Source organism: Hemicordylus capensis, chromosome 2 (assembly GCF_027244095.1).
Source record: "Hemicordylus capensis ecotype Gifberg chromosome 2, rHemCap1.1.pri, whole genome shotgun sequence".
NCBI classification, from domain to species: Eukaryota; Metazoa; Chordata; class Lepidosauria; order Squamata; family Cordylidae; genus Hemicordylus; species Hemicordylus capensis.
In genome coordinates, this window is record NC_069658.1 from 90,630,015 (window position 1) to 90,645,388 (window position 15,374).

Genomic DNA, 15,374 nt, shown 5'->3' on the forward strand with positions numbered 1-15,374 from the left:
CCTCTTATTGCTGGTTTGATTTTTATTGCCTTTATCTCTCTCTGCCCCAGTCCCTTTAAACCCAGTATATATATGTGTGTGTGTGTGTGTGTGTGTGTGTGTGTGTGTGTGTGTGTGTTTGTTTTCGCTCCTGTGCTTGGCCCTCCCTCCCTCTCTTGGTGACTGCCTTCCAGTACCCCCTTTCCTTCCCTCCCCCGCATTCCCACACAGCCTTACCACCAGCCAGCCTTTTAATTTATTTTCACATTTCTTATTTTAAGTTGTTTGGGCAGGTGAATCTCTGGAAAGTGGCTCATTTTGCCCTCCCCCTTGCCCTTGGCTGTGCCCTCCTGTGCCACCCTATGCTGTGTGCCAGCCTTTGCTGCCACTGGTCTCTTTTGTCCTTGCTTCCCTTGACCAGTGTGTGTGGGGCAGAAGATACTGGAAGAAGAGGGGTGAATTCTGACTTTTTCTTGTCCCCTTTCCCCACCAAGTTGGTTTTAAATAAATAAATTTTGCATTTGGGTGTGGAGAGGGATATCTTGTGTGTTTTCTTGCAGCTTGGCTCTTTTTACAGGTTTTCTCTTTCTTTCCTTTTTTTTACAGGTCCCTCCCCCTCATTAAGGTTATTGATTGCTTAGTTTTCATTTTATTATTTATTGCATTGTTGTGGGTGGAAGGGGTGGGTAGGTTTTTGTGTTAAAAGGGGTTTGAGTTAAATAGGGTAATTTTTTTAAAAAAATAAATAAAAATAAATTTATTATTATTATTATTATTATTATTATTAGAATTTTTGCTTTAGCTTTCCCCTATATATTTTTTAATTTTTAAAGGACTGGTTGGTTTTCCTTTAAAAAAAAACCCCACCCACCCCCACAAATTTTCCCCCCAAAAAAGCCCCCCCATCTGGTTTTTTAAAGAGGTTCCCACCACCCCCATCAAGTGTTGTTGGTTTTTTTTTTTTTTAAAAAAAGAGGTGTCCCTTTTGGCTAATTTTCTGCAGCAACACCAGCTGAGCCTTTTAAAAATCAATTCTCTTTCAACTACTTCCCTTTTCAAAAAGGTTTCCCTCCCCCCAATTGGCTTTCCCCCTAAAAGGTATCCCTCTCCCCAATTGGCTTTCCCCCCAAAAAAAGTTTCCCTCCCCCCAATTGGCTGCCCCCTGCAAGAAAAAAAATGTATTGCCCCTTTTTTGGCAGCTAGCTAAATCTCCCACTTAAAAAAACATTTTTAAAACAATGTCTGAGCGTCGTGTTGCGACTTGGGCTTGCAGCAAGATTTCAGACATAGGTGGGAGAAGCCGGGCTCAGGCCTGGGGGCATAGAAGACACCAGGAGACTCGGAGTGGGACCACAGTCCTCCCCATTCAGGAATTCTTTGCCCCAAGTGAGGCATTTGCGCGGAGGCTCAACTACCTAGAGCCTGCTGCCAGCACTGAACCAGTCCCTAAACCTGTGGCAGGTCCATTGCCAGGTGGTGCACCATCAGTTGTGCTGGAGACTGGTGGTGCAGGGTTTTTTCCTGCCACGGCCCCTTCCATGGCAGGAGTGGAGGAAACAGAGGGCAGGGAGGATGAGACAGCTGGTAGTATAGCCAGATTTTCTCTCCCTCTTGTGGCCTCTCCACCGATTCTTTTGCCACTCAGTGCCCCCCCCGAGAACGTCCAGATCGTGTCATAGTCCAGTACTAGGTCCTCCTCCCAGTCTGGCTCCTCCAAGGAGGAGTCTGCTGTGGCTGAGGTCGTGGGGAGATCTCCCCCTCCTATGCCAGTGAATCCGGGGCCCCCTTCTTCCACGCAGGGTGGAAGGGGGGTGGGTGACAGCAGTGGACGAGCAGCAGCGGCCGCTCCCCCCGTAGGACTGCGGTCACCCAAGAGAGTGACCCAAAGAGGGCTCCCAGGGTAGCGGGATCTGGAGGCATTTTGACGTCCCTCAAGATGCCCCACTTGCTGCCTACACTGCAGGTAACAGGTCAGTCGGGGCAAAGATCGAAAGCACCTGGGGATGACCTCCATGTGGCGGTACATGCGACGGCATCCCCATAGCGTCCTTGACCTTTACCCCGCTGGCAGCGCTAGTGCGCCTGGTGTTCCTGCAGCTAGTGCTGGCAAGGGCAGCGTACCAGCTTCCATGAAGCAGGCACGCTGCCAGTCAAACGGTGGACACAGGCATTGGGCAGCAAGTGGACTGGTCAGCTGGACCCACATCGCCTCACCAGCTTCACAGGAGAGATGATGGCCACTGACGACCAACCTTTCCAAACGTGGTCCGCTCCCTGTACTGGCAGTACAGGGAGCTTATCTGTCAGCTAGGCTGTGAGCAGCACCGGCTGGCACCACTGTGCATTTCATGACTGATCTCTGGACCACTATCAGTGGAATGCATGCTGAGTGAGGGCTTTCCTAGCCCTCACTGCCCACTGGTGGGGCCCGGAGAGAGAGGGTCCAGCTCTGGCTCCAGCACATCTCAAACTTTGCATTGTGACAAAGATGGGCTATCTTGCATGTGGAGACCATGGGTGTCAGGCACACCAAGGAGGAGGTGGCGGCCGTACTTGACCGCCAGATAGAGGAGTGGATTGGCGGCTGTCCACACCTCTTCCAGGGCTTCATTGTTATGGACAATGGCTGCAACGTGGCCGCTGCTGTAGAGACAGTGATGGGGTGTGTCAACATATGGTGTACACACTCCACTTGACTGTCAGGGATGCCTTCAGCCTTAGGGAGCTGAAGGCATCAAGGGAACAGGCCCACCCCCCCTGCAGGTGCTGTTGCTGCCACAGCCACGCTTGTCAAGAAGTCTCACAAGATGGTGGCCCACTTCCACCGCAGTGAGAAATCCAGGCACCTGCTTTGTAAGAAGTAGCGTGACCTCGAGTTTCCACGCCATTTCATCCAACGGATGTAGAGACGCAATGAAACTCCACCTTCCTCCATTTGCAGCACCTGCTGGAGCAGGAGAGAGCCCTTGGTGACCTGGCGAGGAACGAGTCCTAGGGTGTGTGCAACCTCTCTAATGCTGAGTGGAAGCTCATGTCCAAGATGGTGTCAACACTCAAGCCCTTCCTGTTTGCTACTAAGAGCTTGTGTGCTGACACCACTCCTCTGAGCCAGGCCCTGCCCACAGCTCTCGGCCTCGAGAAGCTGATGGGCTAACTCCAGACTTCTCTGACCAAGCCAGAGGGGCGTGCTCTGGCTGGAAGGCTGAAGACTGGGGTGGCCAACTGGCTTGTCGGTGTGTTGGGTGACAGGGAGGAGTACGTACTTGCTTGTCTCTGTGACCCAACCATCAAGGGCAATGTCGTGCGGGCCAATCACTTGCCCAGGTGGAGGGACTTCCTGGTCCAGAGAGTTAGGAAGGAGGTCACTAGGACCCACAGGAGAGACCAGGAGGGTGGTGCAGGTGCACCTCCCCCCGAACGACCCGCACCCAGCAGTGGCAGCAGTGTAGGTGGCCAGGTGTTAGCTACCCCTTCCCCTTCTTCCCAGTCCAGCAGCATGGCATCCCAGGGAGCGGCGCCAATGCAGCAGGCACTTCCTCCCGTGAAATCAGCTCAGTGGTTTCAGCAGGTGTGCCTTAGCGCCTTGCCCGCTGTGCAGGAGGCTCGGCCTACCAGGCCCACCAGTGCTGAGCAATGCGTTACCCAGTATTTGGAGGAGCCTGTAGAGAAAGACCCAGAGATGGACCACGCACAATTCTAGGTAACCCACCGCCAAGTTTGGCTGGACCTGGTGGTGGTTGATGTGCGCCTCCTCTCCTGCCTGCCAACCAGTGTCCAGAGCGAGCGGGTGTTTTCACATGCTGGCGATGTAGCACTCTGTCTCGGTTGGACCCTGGTGTGGTCGAGCAGTTGGTCTTCCTCAAGGTCAACCTCCCCCTGCTGGGCTACCCTGAGTTGGAGATTGAACTGGGCGAGTGATTGGCCCATGGTTGACCCATGGTGTTGGTCACCTGCCTGGCAGTAGCCTCTGTTCATCCCTACTGACGTGACAACCATGCCAGCCAAGTCGCAACGGGCTGTGACTTGGCAACTGATACACCACATCCACTGGCGAAACCTGATGCTGACGACAAGCCCCTAGTTCCACCTGACAGCATTTGGGGGGCTGTGGGCACACACACACATCTGTCCTATACTAGGCACTGGCGGCAGTCTACATGTGTTGTAATATGTAAATAAATGCTTGATTTTCAACAAGATAATTTATAAAAAGCTTGATTTTCAACAAAATGAATTTTAATAAATGATGATTGTTGAAAAGATGAATTGCTGAAAATGTTGATCACTGAAAGATAAATATGCTGCTGATCATTCAAAAGACTGATTTCTAAAGATGCATTTATGTATGTATGTATTTATTTGATTTTTATACCGCCCTTCCGAAATGGCTCAGGGCCGTTTACAATTAAAAACAGAAACCATTAAAACCAATAACAATTAAAACAGAAATATAAATATGAACACCAATTAAAACATCTTAAAAAACAAACTATCAGAACAATTAAAACCCTGAAAACCAGGTTAACATTAAAACAATTAAAACTAATTAAAAACCCTGAAAGGCCAGGCCAAACAGATGGGTTTTAAGGGCTCTCTTGAAGGTCAGTAAGGAATTAAGATTATGAATTTCTGCTGGGAGTGCATTCCGCCTCTGAGTTGCCCGCCTCTGAGTTGCCACCAAACAAACCGGTGGTAACTGGAGACGGCCCTCCATAGATGATCTTAATGTGCGGTGGGAATCATGTAAAAGAAGGCGCTCTCTAAGATATCTCGGACCCAAGCCGATCGGGCTTTAAAGATAATAACCAGCACTTTGTATTTTGCCCGGAAACATACTGGCAGCCAGTGTAACTGATTCAAAACAGGCATAATATGGTCTCTCTGGGTTGCTCCAGAGACCAATCTGGCTGCCGCATTCTGAACTAACCGAAGTTTCCGGACTATGTACAAAGGCAGCCCCATGTAGAGCGCATTGCAATAGTCAAGTCGGGAGGTTACCAGCTGATGCACCACTGTTTTGAGGTCATCCTCTTCAAGGAATGGGCGCAGCTGTCAAATCAGCAAAAGCTGATAGAAAACACTCTTGGCCATGGCCTCCACCTGAGATACCAGGGTGAAGCCTGGGTCCAGGAGTACTCCCAACCTGCTCCTTCTGGGGGAGTGTAACCCCATCCAGCACAGGAAGATCTAACTCACCCCTCAGATTCTGAGTCCCCACAATGAGCACCTCCGTCTTGCTTAGATTCAGCTTCAATTTGTTCTCCCTCATCTAGCCCATTACTGCCTGTAGGCAGGCATTTAGAGAATGAGTGCCATTTCCTGAAGAAGAAAAGGAGAAGTAGGTTTGGGTGTCATCAGCATACTGATAACACCCAGCACCAAATCTCCTGATGACCTCACGCAGCGGTTTCACGTAGATGTTAAAAAGCATTGGTGACAGAATGGAGCCCTGAGGGAGTCCATATAACAGCTCCTGTTTTGAGGAGCAACTGTCACCAAGCTCCACCATCTGGAATCTACCTGAGAGATAGGAACAGAACCACTGCCAAAGCAGTGCCCCCTATCCCCAACTCCTCCAGGCGATCCAGAAGGATACCATGGTCGATGGTATCGAACGCCGCCAAGATATCCAGAAGAACCAGCAGAGTCACACTCCCTCTGTCGATTCCCCGGTAAACGTTATTCATCAGGCTGGCCAAGGCTGTCTCAACCCCATAGCCAGCTCTAAAGCCAGTTTGAAATGGGTCTAGATAATCAGTTTCCTCCAAGACTGCCTGGAGCTGGTCGGCCACCACCCTCTCAATCACCTTGCGCAACCAAGGGAGAGTGGAGTGTATGTGTGTTATCTATCTATCTATCTATCTATCTATTTTTAATATTTATCTATCTATTCATCTATGTATTCATCTATCTATTTATTTAACATATTTGTATACCATACATACCACCATCCCTCCCCTCTCTCTTGTTTGGTTCTGTTTGTCAACACACATGCACCGGCTACCATGAGTGCCAGACTTTCCTATCTCTTTAATTTTTCTCAGAGCTCTCCCCACTTCCCTCTCGTTTCTTGGTTCCACTGACATGCACGCATACACACACCAGAAATGCATGCACTGCTTTGGCAAAATGATGAAATAGTCTCCCACCAAAAGCACATGTGTGTAGTGCCTCTGACCCGTCCCTTCACACACACACCAAATACGCATTCACACCGCTAGTGCACTGCTGGTGCCACCACCTGCCAGGCTGAGGCCCTATGGCCTCCAGCAAGGATGTAGAGGACCAGACATAGCCTGAGGCGTTTCTTTTCCCACACAGGCAATAGGCATGCATTGCACATACGAAGAGCAGAGCAGAAGAGAAGATAAAAAAAGAACCAGGTGAGTGTTACTGTAAGTTCTCTTTCAGCATTGTAGTAGTTTCTAGTTTGGTGTGCTTTTGCCCATGCCTTCCCCCGTTTCTTGCAATTGCGTGCCGGGTTGGTTCTACTACTGCCTTGCACCATCTTAGTTAGGTCTTGTTGTTGGCTTGTGGCTGGCTCTGGCTGTTGTGTGTAGCTAGTCTGTGGTTTTGTTTGGATTGGTCCCCTTGCCTTTGCTTTTCAGCTGTGTGTGCAGGAGCAGAGCAGGTCTGCTTCTGTGGCGGCACTGGCTGGCAGTGGCTTTTTAGTTTTCTTTCCAGTTAGTTTGTCATCTTAGTTGTTTTGGTATGTGGCCTGTGTGCTGGGGCAGCCTGCTAGGGGCACGAAAGTGGGGTGGCCCTACCACCCACCAAACCCCAAGGCAATCGGACACTTCTCTGATTATTGGTGAATTTTAGAAGATATTTTCCCCATAGGGAATAAAGGGGATTTGTGGCAGCCCCACTCCACCCCTTTGGGGTGTGTGTGTCAGGGCACCCCAAAGTGGGTCTGGGGGCACAGCAGGGCTGGCCTCAACTCCCTCCAGGCACCCCCAAGCTGATAGGAATTATTGTTCTTTATTTATGAATTTTTAAAGAATTAATTTTTCTGGCTCCATAGACATGCATTGGTTCACTCATAAGATTGATTGCTGCTGTTGTAGTACTACTGGAACACTGTGTTCCCTCATCCTAATTGATTTGAACTCTCTCAGAGTTCAAATCAATTGGGTCAGTAGTACACTAGATCACTACAGCTTAATTTTTGGTGTGTATTATTTGTTAAGCTTTCGTGGTTTTTAGCTATAATTTTAATTGCATTTGTTTTAAAATGACTAAAGTCAGCTTGGGGCCAATTGACAAAAGGTGGCCTAAAAAGGCACAAATAAAATATTTAGGCTAGTAAAATGTTTTGTAGGCTAGTAAGTTTGGTGGGCTGGTTACAAGGCTGGCCACAAGGCTGGCCAAGTTGTCTGAGTAATGTTGAAGAGATGTAGGCATCAAGTGACATTGAGTGCAAGGCCTTGCGTGAAGGAATTACCCCTTCCCACTTTGTTTTATGGTTTGCAATTTGATTTGTACTTGCCTTGCTCTGTGTCTACTCCAAGTTCTGTAAAGGTTAATATTTCTGCTATCTCTGAGGTAAATGTTGTCAGCTTTGAGTTTTGGAGGAACAGTTGTAAGGTGTTACTATTGGTTGTCTCCAGGCAGAAAAAGAAGGTTCTAGCTGCCTGGGGTAACAAACTCTCTCATTGGCCAAGGTATCCCTTAAAAATTGTATAAAATAAAGAGAGTGTTACGGCCCACGGGAGAGGGAGGGGAAAGCTCAGTGCTGTGAAAGAGGAGAGTTCCATTAGATATTTTGCTCCTGAGTGTTGTGTGAGCTGGAAGGCTGGAACACCAGAAGGGTCAGGTCGGGCTGAAACTGCTAGAGAAGATAGCAGCGAGGGAGCTGGTCCTATTGGAACTTGCAAGGCCTTGGGAGAGATGGCTAGCAAGCTGCTTGTTTTGTATTATGAAATTTGTACTCTTGTCAACCAAAGTTTTCAACATTTATTCATGTACTGGTTTTTTTTAAAAAAAAAATTGCAACCTTTTATTATAGTAAACCGGTTCTTTTTAAAATACAATTTTACTGGTGTCTCTATTTTAGTCCCACCTCATGTCTATCTACCCTTTTTACCACACTACTAAGTTTTGGTCTTGTTTTTGCAGTGACAGAGGGTTTAGTGGTTGTAAGCCTAAGCAGCCACACTAGCTAAAAGTCTTATATTGGTGGCAGCGGATGGTTAGACTGATCATCAGCTGTCACAGAGGGCAAGAGTGAAACCTGCACCTAGAGTTCATGCTCCCAAACCCATTCTCCAAAAGGCAATCCATACCTCGTAGAAGAAATCGTTTATCAGGACTTAGTAGCAAGATAAATCTTCTCCTTCTGGTAAAAGCAGATTTTAGTCATGGCTTGAAAGTTCCTGTGCAGCCAGATCACCTTAGTTGAGCAGGTTGCTCAGTTCAACTGGATCAGTTAATGACTTTTGCCCAAATAATTATTTGAAAAGTGATTAGGCTTCAAATAAATACTTAATGTTTGTTAAATATGTACTATTATTTCTTGTGTCCACATTCACGCAAAACCGGTGTTGTAATGTGAAAACAGAGTTCGCCAGACCTGCAGTTTCAATTTGAAACTGAATCTCATCGCAGACTTTTGCCCAATCGCAGCCCAGCAACCTCTGGTTTCAGGATGGAAGAGCCTCTCCCTAGTCCTGATCCACCAAGGCCACATCCCAGCTAGCTCCGTAGCACTTGCATTGCCAGACTGTGGGCAAGGTGTCAGCACATCACTAAGAGCAGCTGCCAAGGCCACGATCTTCAAGAGGGTGTGCAGAGCGCAATCGTGCCTTTTCAGAACTGTCCGCCTGCCTTTGGCATGGAAAGGGCATTTAAATCCCTTTAAATGCCATGCCAGCACTTATTCTGATAACGATTGCACTGCTACCATCCTAAAACCCCGAAACAAAACTGTCTCACACGTGCACAATTTCTGGGGAGGGGGGACACTATCTTCCTGTTACTCAGGAAAGGGAGGAGAACATGACGACTTCCTAGGAGGGGATATGTATATGAAGGGCAAAGGATCCTGGGGAGATCTGTCCCGCTGCAACCAAGGATGCTCTTGCTAGGGCTCACCCCAGTAAAGCAGTCTATGCAGACCAAACCATACTACTGTTCCAGTGTTCCCTCTAAGAAGAGAGCATGTGTGCGCACATACATTTTTTGATGGCTGCTCAATTAATTTTAAAATCCGCTCAGTTTAAATCAGGAGGGTCCCACTCCGAATGCATGTGTATATCCACTGCCTTGATACTTCCACCCAGAACAACATATGAAAAAAATTAGAGAGAACACTGTCCTGCGCCCCTGGCAGTTTGCTGCCAGTGGACTAGCACTCTCATGAGAGGGCCAATCTATTGGGGAGGACATTGCGGTCAAATACCCACCATCTCCCATCGGACTGCATGCTCATGAATTAAGCAAACCCAACAAAGGGGGTCCCATTTGTGTGGGGCCCCCACTCTCTGTGATTAAGAATAGAACTTTTGCACAGCAACTCCCTCCTCCCCGGGAAGCCTTGCACGCACCCAAAGGAGATTTTGACGCTCCATATATCATGGAAATATAATGGAAAACTTATTTTCCTGAGGAAACAGTGAGAATACTGGGTACGGGGACAGATCTTTACTCTCATTCAAAGTTCCCGGGTTTGGACTAGTGTTGTGCTGTATGCGCATCTGCCGCTGCAAGGAATCATGGGAAAGGGGAGCCTTGGTTTCAGCGACCCCAGGAAAGCAGGGTCGCCATTCCAGGGCACAAGCAAGGGTGGACATGTCCAAATGGGTGGATGGACTGGCACAGAGCACACTTTGACAGCTTTTTGGCGGCAGTCACCAAGACAGAAAGAGCTATTGGCGGGGTACCCATCCCTGCTACTAGCTTGTATAGAGCAACCTGGCTGGGTGGCACCTGCCTTCCGGCCCCCATGGTCTGACACTCTCGTGAGACAGCGTCAGACTCTCATGATGGGAGGAGGAGGATTGTTGTTGCACATTAGTGATTCAATCCGACACCCCTGCCCCCACAGACGGTTGTTCTCATGAGTTGTGAGGGTGTATCCCCCATAGCCTTACACTCATGAGTGAGCAGTCTGCTTAGAAACATCATCCCTCATTATCACAGCTGAAGGAATCTCTCCTTTCACAGGGGGCAATGCTGATCCTGCTGCCTGGCCCTGCTCATGAGTAAGCCTCAGGAATGCACAGCTACCAACAAGGGGAGGAGGCTGGGTCCCCCTTTCCCTAACATCATTGTATTAAAAAAAAAAAGACCTTGGCTATTCAAGAATCCCTGGTTTGGGCTACCTTTTAAACCCAACCCCGGGTATCCTCACCCTGCCATAAGTTTCCATCCCAGTGCTCTAATGAGGTGCGCTGCTTATGTTGCCACCCAGAGTGTTTGTTTTTACACATCATGGTCACTTCCATTTTCAGGGATCAAGGCACTTAGTGCCCATCCCCTTTCCCTCCTGCTTGCCAGGAGGGTGGGGGGAGCAAAGGAAAGCATTGGAAGAGGGAATGCCCCATATTACTTTGCCATTTGAAAGGCTGACAAGCTAGGGCTGAGACATGGTGGCATCCCTGTTACTGGGCAGCTACTTTGTTGGATTTGAGACATGAGGGGCAGGGCAAGTGCTCAGAGAGGTGGCCAGTGAGAAGCGCTACAGGCATGGAGCTGGTGTGATCCTGAGTGGGTGTGCACCACTGTCTCTATGATTGCAGTTCCAGAAACTGTTTTGGCAGCATCCATGTTTGCACACAAATATGCAGTGGCCAAACCACAGGTTTCTGCGGTGAACTTTACTGCAAACTGAAGGTTCAAATTGGAGTTTGGCAAGGCAAACCTCAGGTTGCTTTTGGCTCAAAACTGCGGTTGCACGAATTTGGACAGGATCAAGTTCCAAGCTCTGCCCCGTTTAACTCTGGTTTCACGTTACGTCAACTGTTTCAGAAAGCAATTCTGATGAGATGCTCGTGTTTGCTAACAACAGATTCCTTGACATTAGTTCTCACAGCAATTTTTGAACCCATTAATCTGAGCTTTACTAATATGAAAACTTCAGGCTTAAGAGCTCGCCCAATGTCTTGGAATAGATGCCGATACCAACTCAAGTTTCCAACTTAGAAAAAGTTCATTAGAATTGAACAAAAGTAGTTGAATTATGCACAGGATGACAAGATATTAATATTCAACAGAAATGAGGGGATTTGTTTATGTAGCCGTTTCCAGTGTCGAAACATAATTTGTTTAGCAGCTAAAGGAACATGGAGAAGCTGCTCTTTGTATGGTTTAGAAAGGCCATATAATTGAGCCTTATTGCAATAAACAGAGAGAACCAAGTTAATGCAACATTCAACCTAATGTCAAAGTGTGCTAAATGGGGTGGGCGAACTCTTGAGGGACAGATTCTAGCTTGTAACATCTAAACAAACCATAATGCAGCATACAGATCTACAACATACAAACTCACAACCATTGATGTTACCATTTCTGGCAGCAAGTGTGGAGGCATTACCTACCTGCATCAGCTCTGGATCGCTGACCTGGTGCCTTTCCAAATGGGGTCTTCATTCATCTGTATTTAAGTGAGCAGCAAAGCTGCTAAACTAGGGTGAAAATCCAGTTCTAGGTGGTGGTGTGACGCTCTCCTCTATCTTGGAAAAATAAATTAACCACCCAAATCAGGATCCTCTTTTCCTCCCAAGCTTAGCGGATGCTCCTTCAATTACAGTATTCTGCAAGAGAAAGACAGACGGATCTAAAGGACTGCTAATAAGCAACTGTTGGATAATGGTTAGAAACTGGAACCTTGTGGGTCATATTGACTACTGGAGAGCTTGAGCATGCTCTTGTGCTTCCCCCCCTCCTCATTAGGCAAGATAACTTCTTAGGTACCAATTCTTCTCCCACCACCTCACTATAGCACTGCTAAAGGATCATTCCTTTACTGCTACTATCATTCCTGTTTGGAATGAGTAGGTATGTCACCAGTGCTCAACTACCTGCCTGGAGGAAGGTATTATCTTCTTCACTTGCCTCACCAAGTTGGGTCCCTCCTATGCACACAATTCTTTCTCCGTTGCTTAAGCTGCTTAAGAAGTGGGCTGTTCTTAAAACCCAAGGCTGTCAACAGCCCTAGCTTTAGGAGTTCCATTCTTTCCTCCTTGCAAACTAAGTGGCTGTTTGTAAATGGTGCAAAGAAACATTGCCTGAAGGGTGTGTGGAAATTGAGTTTCCAATTTCCACACAGGTGGAGGTGGCAGAAAGATGAGGGGGAACGGGAATACAGCAATATGTGCATTAGGGAAGAAGGGTGACAAAAATGGAAGGAAATCTGGCCCACCACCCCACAGCGTCTTCTCATTCACAAATCCAAGCTCTTGCTATAAGAACTGGGAGCAGGTCATCCTTTTATTCCACATTACTTGGTGGTAAATCCACTAAGAACTCCTCATCAATGTGTGAGGCCTATTTCTTTGCCTTATATGCTGCTTAACTCTAGAATAATGATGTTAAAATGCAAAAAACATGGTAGCAGCTTACAGCCAACACATACATTATGGTAGGTTATAATGATGGGACCAATTTCACATTTCCTCAAAAGGTGATGAACCCAAGACAGACTCTACACACCAGCAGTATGCTTGATACAAGCTGTAACTTTAAAAATAAGAATGATAGCACCCTCTTGTGGCTAATTCTCTGCAGCAACACCAGCTGAACCTTTTAAAAACCAATTCTCTTTCAACTACTTCCTTTTTCCATGCAGCATTTCTTCCTTGAATTAGGGTGTATAGAAACAGATTTTAAAAAAAAAATTCCCCAGAGATTTCACATACGTTTCTCTTTAACGAGACTTAAGTTAGACGTGTCTCATTAGTTTCAATGGCAGTTTGCAATGGCTAATTAGTCTGGATGCTGACATCTCTTAAAATCAAGTTTTATTATTCAATGGTCAGAAAACCTATCAGTTTAAAACCAGAGTTAAGGCTATCTCAATAAGGCTCAAGCTCCACAAAGCCGGGAAATTGGCACCTAAGGTTTGTTTATGTCTTGACATGCCACATGATCAGTAATGTTGTGCAATGTCACAAGTTGTAAGTGAGCACAACTTGCCCTCAATGCACCCACACTTTTTCTTGGCCTTCAAAGCCCAAATCAAGTAGGGGAGGATCGAGTGTCTGGCAACAGCAAAGATGCCCACATTGTCTTGGTCCAGAACTGCCTTATGAAGCATCTGTATTGCTAGAGAAATCCTCCTGGGAGTTGACCCATGACTGTTTGTTTACATATTTAGCTTGCAGGATGGGTTCAGTAATTGGGAGGGGGCCTTCTTCTAGCACTCGGCATTATCCTTATCTTGTGTGAAGGAATCACTCCTTCCCATTATGTTTTGTGGCTTATTTTCTTTAATTTGTTCTGTGTTCCCTCCATGCTCTGCAGGGGTTAAAAAGGTAGCAAACTCTAACAGCCAAGTCTGAGGTAATAGTTGTCTGCTGCAGAGTTCTGGTGGGAAAGTTACAATGTGTTGTGATTGGTTGTCTCCAGGTAGAGACATAAGGTTCTGGCTGCCTGAGGGAAGAAACTCCATGATTGGTTAAACGTATCTCTTTGGAACTGGATAAAAGGGAAGGTTGAACAGCCAGGAGGACATAACAACAGTCCTGCTGGATCAGGCTCAAAGCCTATCTAGTCCATTATCCAGTTTCACACAGTGACCCAACAGATGCCTCCAAGAAGCCCACAGGCAGAAGACTTGCCCCCTCTCCTGCCATTGGTCATGGACAAGGGCTGTGGGAGAAGAGTTTTGTGAGACAGTGTGCTGCTGCATGTTGTGTGAGCCAGAAGGCTGGAACACCAGTAGGGTTGGGCTCAAACTGCTGGGAAAGTAGAAGTGTGGGGACTGGTCCTACTGGCCCACGGGGCCTTTTTTGCTGGCCCACGGGGCCGAATACCCTGCTGACCACCAGCAGGAACTATGTGGAGCTCTTGGTCTATCCAGATGACCACCAGCAGCAGCTGAATCAGATTGGCTGCTTAAGAACAGATCTTCCCTAGGACTGGAGTGGCCACTGACATCATTCCTCTTTGCCCTCGCCTTTCCCCGACTCCAATCCGCGGCCTCCTCACATTCCTTAATATTTTTAATTTTAATGTAATATTCAATGTGCTGAAAATTGATCTCTGCCCCTGCACACCAAGACATGGTTGGTTCCAGCCCAGTGAGGAATTTGAGTTGTGCACCCCTGTGCTAGGCCTTGCAAGAGAAGGCTAGTAAGCTTGTTGTTTTGTATTTTGAATTTTGTACTCTTGCCAACCAAACCTTTCAACATTTGATCCTATACTTAGACTGAGGGCCGGTTGCAGCCAAGCCCTCACAGAAAACTCAACAAAAAAAGATATATTTTTGGTGCACTCCAGTAAAAGCTGGATAGATGTACTGCATGCATTGTGCACGCTGCAACTTGAACTTAGTGTGCATCCATATTTTATGTGTTGTGAGTTTCTGTGGAATCTATTGCATGTGTTGGTGTGATGCATATGTATGTTTGAGAGTAGGTTTTTGCATCTGTGCTGCACACAAGTTTGTTGTGTGGGTGCTTTTGTTCATTTGTTTTGCATATGTCTGTGTTGTGTGTGGCATGGGCATGTTTCTGTGCTGCGTGCATGTTGCATGTTTCTATATAGTGTGTCCATGCCATCTGTTTGTGTGTATATGTGCTATTGTTTATTTGTATTGTGTATGCACATGTGCTTTTATGCTGGGTATGTTCGTCTGCTGCGTGAATGCACCTGTGTGCATCAGGTATCTGTGCTTGTTGTACATCAGTGCATGCCATGCATTTGTGCAGTGTGTGCTCATATGTTTGTGTTGCGTGCATTTGTGTAGTCTGGTGCACATGTTTCTGATGCATGCATGCATTTGACAGATTATGTCAGTCATTTTCATCAAAATTGGAAAGCAATTTATGCTATGCTATTCTAGAACAGTGTTCCCTCTAACAGGGATTCCCAGAATCCCTGAAATAGCCTTTGCTTTGTAGTCAACAACTTAATAGCAACCTAATGGCGCAGCAGGGCAATGTCTTGATTAGCAAGCCAGAGACTTCCAGTTCGAATCCCAGCTAGTATGTTTCCCGGACTATGGAAAACACCTTCAGCAATATAGGAAGATGCTGAAAGGTATCATCTCATACTGCGCAGGAGATGGAAATGGTAAACCCCTCTGTATTCTACCAAAGACAACCACTGGGCTCTGTGGTCGCCAGGAGTCGGCACTGACTCGACGGCACACTTTACCTACCTTTAACTATAGCCAACATCATCTGAGAATCTCTGTTAGAGTGAACACTGTTCTAGAGATGTGCACAAATTGT

The 15,374-nt window shown here is 47.1% G+C and overlaps 1 protein-coding gene across 3 annotated transcripts in view; it reads right to left on the bottom strand.

Moving 5' to 3' along the window:
• Nucleotides 1-15,374, bottom strand: part of SPIN1 (spindlin 1) — a 74,426-nt gene that overhangs the window by 13,858 nt on the left and 45,194 nt on the right. For 2 of the 3 annotated variants that reach the window (XM_053289711.1, XM_053289710.1), the window contains exon 2: nt 11,517-11,732. The exons of the other annotated variant lie outside the window; for it this stretch is intronic. In XM_053289711.1, coding sequence (XP_053145686.1) covers nt 11,517-11,568 — 52 coding nt within the window. In that variant the 5' untranslated portion in view covers nt 11,569-11,732. The remainder of the gene's footprint in view (nt 1-11,516; nt 11,733-15,374) is intronic. 3 annotated transcript variants of the gene reach the window in all.